The sequence below is a fragment of the Cyprinus carpio genome, chromosome B3, assembly GCF_018340385.1.
Source record: "Cyprinus carpio isolate SPL01 chromosome B3, ASM1834038v1, whole genome shotgun sequence".
NCBI classification, from domain to species: Eukaryota; Metazoa; Chordata; class Actinopteri; order Cypriniformes; family Cyprinidae; genus Cyprinus; species Cyprinus carpio.
The window spans coordinates 30,793,743-30,803,630 of NC_056599.1; the positions used below are offsets into that span (position 1 = coordinate 30,793,743).

Consider the following 9,888-nt stretch of genomic DNA (forward strand, 5'->3'; position numbering starts at 1 on the left):
TGCTGGAGTCATGCTGGCCTGACATGTCCGGTGCAGACGGCAGGACGAAGATCAGGGTTTCTCAGGATTTTCTAGAAATAACACACCAGCTCTTCTCTCCCTAACAGCTTCTATGTTTTCCATCTGAATGTGAGACTGAAACTAAGTTTGAAAGAACGCTAGAGTTAAATACAGATTAAGATTAAAAGAGAAAGAAGATTAACAAGATGTTACTTTGTAGGAAAAATCGCTGCTGCTATGTTATGAGTTTATGAGTAAACTTTACAGTGAGCTTTAAACAGGAGATCTGTTTTCCGGGAGGATGTCCAAATTGTGAAGTCTTCTGTTTTATAGACTATCTAACATTGATCTATTTCATAACATTTTAGTCTAGGCTTGTTCAGTTTTGTTTAATATGAGTTTAGTACACACACTATAAGATACACTACCAGCTAAAAGTTTGGGGAAAGCAAGATATTTTTGTTGTATTTTTTTTTTATAACTTTTAAACATTCTATTCATCAAAGAATCCTAAAAAAAATGGTCACAGTTTCCACAAAAATACTAAGGATCACAACTGTTTTCTGAAGGATCATGTGACACTAAATGAAATAAATCTAATTTTATTTTAAAATATATTACAATTAAAAAATGGTAACAATATTTCACAATTTTTACTGTATTTGATCAAATAAATTTAGCCTTGGTGAGCATAAGAGACTTCTTTCAAAAACATGAATTCCAGCAGGCAAACAGTGTTGTTAATAGTTATACTGTATGGGAACTTTGTTCTTCATTCACAGCTATTTTTCCTTTTCAGAGACAATGTGGATGTAAATGGGGGAAGTTTGAGTACTGTCTACCACTCCACAGACCTCTTTCTTGTCTCTCTCTTTGTGTCCTGGTAACATGTGTCCTAATTTATTGGTCCTGATCTCTCCTGTATTGGAGGAAGAATTATTCTCAGTAGACATTTGTTGATACATTAAATAAACATTACATTTAAATAAACATTAAAAAAAATATATATTTTGCGTTTACAAATGCTGACTTTCATTTGGTCAAATATACAGTAAAAACAGTAATATTGCTTAAATATATATATATATATATATATATATATATCTATATATATATATAGATATATATATATATATATATATTACTACAATCTAAAACAACTATATGTTTTCAGCATCATTTCTTTAGTCTTCAGTGTCACATGATCCTTCAGAAATCATTCTGATATGATGATTTGGTGCTCGAAAAATTTCCTGTTATTATCAATGTCAAAAACAGCTTTGCTGCTTAATATTTTTTGAGTCCTTGCTGAATAAAAGTATTGATTTAAAAAAAAAAACATCTTACTGACCATAAACTTTTGAATGATAGTGTGTATGTATGTGTGTGCTCCAGATGCTTTTGCAGTGTGTGTATATATATATATATATATATATATATATATATATATATATATATATACACTGAACAAAATTTTAAAAATGCAACACTTTTGTTTTTGCCCCCATTTTTCATGAGCTAAACTCAAAGATCTAAGACTTTTTCTATGTACACAAAAGGACTGTTTCTCTCAAATATTGTTCACAAATCTGTCTAAATCTGTGTTAGTGAGCACTTCTCCTTTGCCGAGATCCACCTCACAGATGTGGCATATCAAGATACTGATTAGACAGCATGATTATTGCACAGGTGTGCCTTAGGCTGGCCACAATAAAAGGTCACTCTTAAATGTGCAGTTTTACTGTATTGGGCGGTCCGGGGGGTCCAAAAACCAGTCAGTATCTCGTGTGACCACCATTTGCCTCACGCACTGCAACACATCTCCTTCACATAGAGTTGATCAGGTTGTTGACTGTGGACTGTGGAATGTTGGTCCACACCTCTTCAATGGCTGTGTGAAGTTGCTGGATATAGGCAGGAACTGGAACATGCTGTCGTATACGCCGGCCAAAGCATCCCAAACATGCTCAATGGGTGACATGTCCGGTAAATATGCTGGCCATGCAAGAAATGGGATGTTTTCAGCTTCCAGGAATTGTGTACAGATCCTTGCAACATGGGGCCGTTCATTATCATGCTGCAACATGAGGAGATGGTCGTGGATGAATGGCACAACAATGGGCCTCAGGATCTCGTCACGGTATCTCTGTGCATTCAAAATGCCATCAATAAAATGCACCTGTGTTCATTCGTTGTCCATGACATGAGCCTGCCCATACCATAACCTCACCGCCACCATGGGCCACTCGATCCACAACGTTGACATCAGCAAACCTCTCACCCACACGACGCCATACACGCTGTCTGCCATCTGCCCTGTACAGTGAATACCGGGATTCATCCATGAAGAGAACACCTCTCCAAATTGCCAGATGCCATCGAATGTGAGCATTTGCCCACTCAAGTCGGTTACGACGACAAATTGCAGTCAGGTCGAGACCCCGATGAGGACGACGAGCATGCAGATGAGCTTCCTTGAGACGGTTTCTGACAGTTTGTGCAGTTATGCAAACTGATTGTTGCAGTAGCTGTCTGGGTGGCTGGTCTCAGACGATCTTGGAGGTGAAGATGCTGGATGTGGAGGGCCTGGGCTGGTGTGGTTACTCATGGTCTGTGGTTGTGAGGCCGGTTGTATGTACTGCCAAATTCTCTGAAACGCCTTTGGAGACGGCTTATGGTAAAGAAATGAACATTCAATTCACGGGCAACAGCTCTGGTGAACATTCCTGCAGTCAGCATGCCAATTGCACACTCCCTCAAAACTTGCAACATCTGTGGCATTGTGCTGTGTGATAAAACTGCACATTTTAGAGTGGCCTTTTTTTGTGGCCAGCCTAAGGCACACCTGTGTAATAATCATGCTATCTAATCAGCATCTTGATATGCCACACCTGTGAGGTGGATGGATTATCTCGGCAAAGGAGAAGTGCTCACTAACACAGATTTAGACAGATTTGTGAACAACATTTGAGAGAAATAGGCCTTTTGTGTACATAGAAAAAGTCTTAGATCTTTGAGTTCAGCTCATGAAAAATGGGGGCAAAAACAAAAGTGTTGCGTTTATAATTTTGTTCAGTGTATATATATAGATATCATCATACCCATTCATTGAATTTGCCACAGGTTAACGTCACTCAAAGCATACTCCTGTGATAAATTTTAACTCCCAGATTAGGGTATGAATACTTATGTAATTGATTCATTTAAGTTTTTTATCTTTAATAAATTTGCAAAGATGTTACAAACCTGTTATTTGCTTTGTCATTATAGTGTATGGAGTTGCGGAAAAAAGTAATTTAAAGTAGTTTAACATACACGTTTACCATGAAAAAAATGATGGGGTTTTAAATACCTTTACAAGGAGATATAAAGTACATATACACAAAGTAGATATACTACATCACTAAAGCAGCTAAATATAAAATATGTCTTGGATAAACGAAAACCCACAGACAGTGCACACTGCACAGTGACCTCCTGTTTCTCTGGATGCATGAACGTTTGTAATAATACAGCATCAGTTGTTATTAAAATAGTTTTAACCTTAATCATGACATATGTTTAAATGTTTTTTTTGTTTTGTTTTGTTTTGTTTTTGCTTGTTTGTTTGCTTTGACAATTAATGAGTATTCTAAAATGATCTAATTAATTTTTTAGTGGTAAGAAGAAAGTCCTATCCTCTTCTCGAGCTTCCTCTCCTCTTTGAAAAAGCACACAGATTGGAAACAGCTGTGGCCGATCCTGGATGCCATACAGCTGGAAGTCTTGTCAGAGCACTGGATCAGCCAATGAGAAAGGCCATAGGAGATCCACATCTGGAGAAGAGAGAGCCAGCGGAAAAGGATCCCAGACGTATGCCAGTTTCAGCGTCTGTCTCTCTTTCACACACACACACACGCTCACACGCACCAGTCCTTGGGTGAGAGGGAAGAACATTTCCTTCTGCTGATGTGAGGGAGGAGTTTCAGAAATCAGGCCTGAAAACTGCATGCTGGGAGCTGATGATTTTATTAAAGGAATAGTTCACCCAAAAATGAAAACTCTGTCGTCATGTACTCACCCTCATTTCAGAACCTGTATATATATATATGAATTATACATAACACAAAAGGTATATTTAGAAAGTATATCCTGGCTGCTCTCAAGTATAACAAAAGAAAAATTACAAAGAAATACACCAAGAACATATCAAAGTATTGTATCAGAAAAATGTTTTTGAAAGAAGTGTCTTATGCTCACCAAAGCTGCATTTATTTGATCAAAAAATACAGTGAAAAGCTCTCAGCTCTACGAATCTGGCCAGTAAACAACAAAAGAGTATTCCGTTTTTGGTGAGCTAAATAAAATGAAACAAAGCAAAGCAAGGCAAAACAAGATAACCTTTGGTCAGATTTTACTGAAAATGTATGTAAAGTACATGTACTAAACCACAAAGTGATAAGCCACAAAATTGCTACAATAAAGAATAAGCAATTACATTCCTTTTGCAGTCGCATCAGCAAATGCACATTCCTTCAGTTTGTATTTAAGAAAGGAAAATTGCTCCATCAACCCTGCCTAAACAAACACTCTCCACAATTTTTTCACAAAAACAATGTATAGCTGTTACTTTAATGACAGGATCTTCATAATGACCTGACCTTTAAAAAGGACTTCATTTGGTGTATTTTCTCTGAGCATTTTTGGTGCTGTCAGTGCTCTCTATACAGTGCCTGTAAGATTTTGTTCTCAACCAAAAAAAGAAACGCTATTTGTAACCTTTATTTTAAAGAGTGTACTTGAGGTCATTTGTAAGTTGCCAGCTTGAGGTTTTGTCATACCTTAAAGTGCTCCACTGCCTCGACTGAAAACCTCATATTTCTCTCAGCAAGATTTCCTCTCTCTGAATCAGTACTTAGACTATAAAGAGCATGAATTACAGCAAGCCACCATAGGCTATAGATATCCTGGCACTGCCCAGCAAAGACAGGCTAATTATGTATTGCAGTAGGTTTGACATGCGTGGCACACAGACAATCCTGTGAAACCTCCTATGCTCCCAAATGCTCACCACCATCAACCGCTCTTTCCTTCTGAGCATGCACAGTAAGTCGGGCCCCAAAACAGGAAGTCTGGAAGCATCATGATCCAGGGACGGACTATAAAAAAAATTCTTCGGGTGAAATTCCACTACGTTTTGAAAATGCTGAAGAATTCAACAGTTCAACCATTCAGATTTCGTGTTTAATTTAATGTTTTGCAGTTGTGAAATGTACTAGCAATTTCTGAATGATTTTTTTTTCTTCAGTGAAGTGTTACAATTAATTCCCCCTGACAAATTAAAAGGATAATTAATTTTCATACCTGAGCTAAGATCTAAAGGGGTGGAAAAACATTTAAACCACTGAGGGCCAAACATGCTCTCAAGAGTATTTTAGACGGCTTAATTACATCCTGTAACCCTCATAATGTTTTCACTCTCTTTCCAATTTAAAACTTGTATTGAGCTAAAATACCGAGGTCAAGGTGTTTGGGGCCAATTTGTCAAATATTAAAGTGTTTTAAATTAATTAGTGATTAACTTGAACTCAGTCACAGTAACACAACCAACCGCAAAGTTATGCATAGCTGTGAAATGGAAGAAGAAGGAGAAAAAGACAGGAGCGAGGTCTATGAGAGTTTAAATGAAGTGAAGGTTATTTAAAAAAAGGCTCTATCCGAAAGACACAGAGATGCTTTTAAAATTACAGTGTCTTAAAAAGAGTGAGTGAGTCAGAGAGAAGCAAAAGGGAGAGGAGCGGAGTTTAGTCTCTGACAAAGGCTTCATTCATTGCATCTCAGGCTAATATTATACGTGTTTCACAAGGAAATATCCACTTAGCCCTCCTAAGCACAGGCTCAGCACCACACCTTTGATTCCAGGCCTTGTCCAAATACCCGCCGGAAGATTTACAAGGATAACACTATCAGTGGTGAAAGTAAGTGTCGGGCCCCAAGGGGCCCAGGTAAATAAACTCACAAGTCAAAGACAAATTGGTTTAGACAGGTTTCAGACAAGAAACACTGTTTGCTCTCCAAACTGCTGCTTATTTCTACGCTAAATATTCTCAGTGGTTGACTAGTTAAATGGGTTTGTTTCTAACATATAATAAAATGGAAAGACATTTCACTTACAGATTGGAACACACATTTGGGTGTATTTTAGATATGTAAATGAGATGGTAAACGAGAATCTGTAGATAGAGCCCTAGAGATCCCAAGATAGTTTTCCTAATTTGGATTGATTGATTGATTTATCGACACACAGTTACGAGTTTACGATGTCAATTCACTTGTAAATGAGTTGCTTATTAATTTAATCAAATTAATCAAATTATTCATACAAATTAAGCCAAAAATGAAATAGGCCTATGACACAAAATAAAGGCGTTAAAGCAGCTTTAAGTAATCAATGCAATGCTCCATTAAAAACAATCAGCAAAAACTGCTTTACAATAAACACTAAGCCCAGCTTTCAAGGAAAAGACGGTCTCTGAAATAACACCTTTCCAGAAGCTTCAAATAAATTAAACAAGAGGCTACTTCACGTAACATCAAAGAACAGAACTCGTGGGGCCAAATGTTTAATTTCCACATGTTGGGCATAGTGTAGGCCTACTGCTCATTGCTGATACATTTGACACAAGTTAACTTAAGAGCAGGAGGAGGGGAAATCAGTTTTAGCGTTTCTCTTGCTATGGCTTCCCATTTATGCTGCAATGCTGCCTCCTACAGGTGCGATGTAACCAGAATTTCGGGTGTGTTTGAGGATTTTTATAACAAGGTAAAATTACACTCCCAATATACTAGAGAAACAGTCACTGATAAGGTGATGCTTTATATCAAATGTAGGCTAAAATATTCAAAAAACATAAATAAAAGGGATGTCTAATAATAATAATAATACGGACTGAACATAGCCTATAGGCCTTACTTGAAAAGTTACTGATAAAATAATGTTTTCTTATTATAGACCCATTAATTTAAGCATTCTTTATCTATTGGAGTATTTAATGTAGCCTAGCTAAAGCTATAGTAATGTAGCCTAATATTAAAATGGAATTTTACCTAAGTGTCTTGGTTAATCAATGATAATCTACGTTGTTTCTGCATGCATCAACATGGCTGTCACACTATAAAGCAGACTGTTTTACATTAGGTATGTTATAATGTTATTGAGTTTTACTTACATGTGGTAGTGTTTCACAGCTGTTTCGCAATATCCAGCACCGGGAGACAGGTGTAAGGGAAGTGCTGTCACAAAGTAAATAAAAATGCTACCTCAAATGTACTAATTATGTGGCCGCCTGAGAGATTTCTTCCTTATTTTTTAAAGATTCAAAACAAAAACCCTTCATTGTTTTAGGTGTAGAAAGAAGAGATGGAGAGAATAATAAAAAAAAAAATTGTGTTTGCTTTCTGAATGCAACTTTATTTTTTTGAAGATGGAATGATGAGAGATGGAACGAGAATGGATTTACAGTTCAGTTCCGAAGTTAGTTTCTTGTTTTATTTACAAAGAGTTTGCTTCAAGAGGGCTGCCTTTCATCAGTATAAGAACAGATAGCCCTCACACAGCCAAAACCAATACTTTTTTGACTCTGTAAGGTCAAGTATTTGTTCAGGTCTTGCAGTCTCTATGGTGTCTAGTGGAGATGCTAAAGCTAAGCACAATGTGCTTACTCCTCATTCAGGTTTGGATAACAGACTGCTAAACAACTCTCATTTGCACAAAGTAAAACATCCTCATATAATTCTACCACAAGAAATCACATGTGCTAAGTTATTATGCATCCACCCTTCTCCCTGAAGGGGTTTTTGTCCTCAGGAACTCCTTTTATGAGAGGATCTTCTGCAGATTGGGCCTCTACCCATTCACAAATCTCCTTTGCAGTTTTAGAAACCTGAGGAAAGAGGGAATGTATGTCAGACTTTTGCCTCTTATACCATCCTCAGAAAATGCAAGGGTGGCAGGATGTAAAGAACTTGACAGATATTTATTTAAGCTGCCAGTCAGCAGGCAGAGAAACTTACAGGCTCTCTAGTGTTCTTCACCTCCTTCTGAAGTTGTTCCAACTCCATTTTAAGGATGTCCTTGTCAGACATATCCCGTGCCATCTTGCTCTGAAAAAAAAAAAAAAAATTACAGGGTCACATATTAAATCAACAAATCTGTGACAGGCACACACTTTTTAAAGATCACTTTTCTAGAAGGAGGAAAAAATAATGTTCATAATGTAAGGGGAAATATGTGATATAAATCCTTACATCCCAGTGTTTACTGCTGCAGTGTATGTCCTTAAAGATCAAGACAAATCACGATTAAAAGCTGTATGACACAGGGGACGTGTTAATAACAGCACAAAACAATTTAAACAGGTCATGCAACAAGTCAGTCATTGTCTTTTATTCTACAAAATGTGGTTATTGTAGTTAATGTCACCTAAAATGATGATCTAATATTGTCAAGACCATTAGTAGTATTTCCCAGATAAGCACAATGAAGTAAACATGTACTGTACATGGGCATATTTATGGAGAAACATGCTAACAAATATGAATGACAATTGTGATAGCTCAAACTTTATGGTTCTGCCATTGGGGTAAGATGTTGTTCAACTGCTGCGATTCATTTTGAATGAGAAGATTACATTAAAAAATTCACAATTCCTCATAGCTTTTACTATAATCAAATGTTTACCTTTTTCTATATAGTTATATGTATATTGTCATTCCTATAATTAACCTTAAAATGTATTTATTATGAATGTAATACAGATTTGCCACCTAGACTGCTGGTTGTTTCACTTACCTATTGGTCAGTGGGGCAGCCGATGGAGGGAATGGGTCACTCTCTGCACTTTAAGGGATAATGTACAGGGTTTGGGGTTTGGTGATGAACTGAGCACTTCGGTCTGCTGCCGTCGCCTCTTCAGGATCACCTCCAGATGGTAAGAGCTGAGGGGGGTGGAGACTGATCCCTAACAAGCACACTTCCTTCATTCAGATTTCTAATCAGCTTAAGCCATCTTAGTAATTAATGAGGTCAAATCACCCAGATTCAAGGCAAAGCGTTTTATCTGTCAGTGCATGTGGGCTGTTCTTCTTGCAAGATTTCATTTTATGTAACGTGTAAAAAAGTTGGAATTGGTACACTATTAAAAATAAAGGTTCTTCACAGCGATGACATAGAAGAACCATTTTTGGTTCCACAAAGAACCATTCAGTCAAAGGTTCTTTAAAGAACTATCTCTTTCTTACCTTTTTATAATCTGAAGAACCTTCTTTCTCCACAAAGAAGCTTTTGAGAAACAAAAAGGTGCTTCAGATGTTAAAGGTTCTTAATGGATCCATTTAGACAAAAGGGTTCTTCTATGGCATCGTGAAGCACCTTTATTTTTAAGAGTGTACAGAGAATCTAACTGTGCAGTATTTAAGGAATTTTTGAGGTCAACATGTAACTGATCTTCTCTAGATTTCATTTTGAATAAGAAGCAGGTAGCCTAGCCGTGACCGACTGAATGTGTGAGCCATCTTATTACCAAATCAGTTATCCTGTTAACCCAAAACACTTCCAGAAGAACAAATAAGTGCTTGACTGCTATGGGGTTTTCAATGACTGTAGGGAACAGGGTGTCTGAAAATACAATGTTTACACACAAGGCTTATACATAATTCTTATATATGCCTACTTTAATAGGATCCACACAAATAAGATGTACATAACATTTCTGAAGTGAAATGGATCATTGAATACTGATGAATAAATACTACACAATATGTACTCAACATTTGACTTGTTTTAGATAACTACAAATAAAACAATAAAAATAATTGACTTAAACTTTTAATAAACATTTAATAAATAAA

The 9,888-nt window shown here is 36.7% G+C and overlaps 1 protein-coding gene across 3 annotated transcripts; it reads right to left on the bottom strand.

The window, feature by feature from the left end:
- Positions 1 to 7,429: 7,429 nt before the first annotated feature.
- On the bottom strand, positions 7,430 to 9,002 carry LOC109047626 (guanine nucleotide-binding protein G(I)/G(S)/G(O) subunit gamma-T2-like). Of its 3 annotated transcripts, none has more exons than XM_042721478.1 (4): positions 8,831 to 9,002; positions 8,287 to 8,347; positions 8,053 to 8,142; positions 7,430 to 7,922 (listed from the first exon to the last, which is right to left on the bottom strand). In XM_042721478.1, the coding sequence occupies exons 3-4, from the start codon at positions 8,134 to 8,136 to the stop codon at positions 7,797 to 7,799; spliced, it is 210 nt and encodes a 69-aa protein (XP_042577412.1). In that variant the 5' UTR covers positions 8,137 to 8,142; positions 8,287 to 8,347; positions 8,831 to 9,002; the 3' UTR covers positions 7,430 to 7,796. The 3 variants fall into 3 exon arrangements, with proteins under 3 accessions (XP_042577412.1, XP_042577410.1, XP_042577411.1); XM_042721476.1 differs by having other exon boundaries at positions 8,287 to 8,316; positions 8,831 to 8,999; XM_042721477.1 differs by lacking the exon at positions 8,287 to 8,347 and having other exon boundaries at positions 8,831 to 9,000.
- Positions 9,003 to 9,888: the final 886 nt, after the last annotated feature.

Bases quoted from the DNA above. Each gene is read 5' to 3' on its own strand.
- LOC109047626 (XM_042721478.1), bottom strand. From the start codon at position 8,136: ATGGCACGGGATATGTCTGACAAGGACATCCTTAAAATGGAGTTGGAA. The intron at 7,923-8,052 runs GTAAGTTTCTCT...CTCTTTCCTCAG, and splicing joins TGAAGAACACTAGAGAGCCT to GTTTCTAAAACTGCAAAGGA.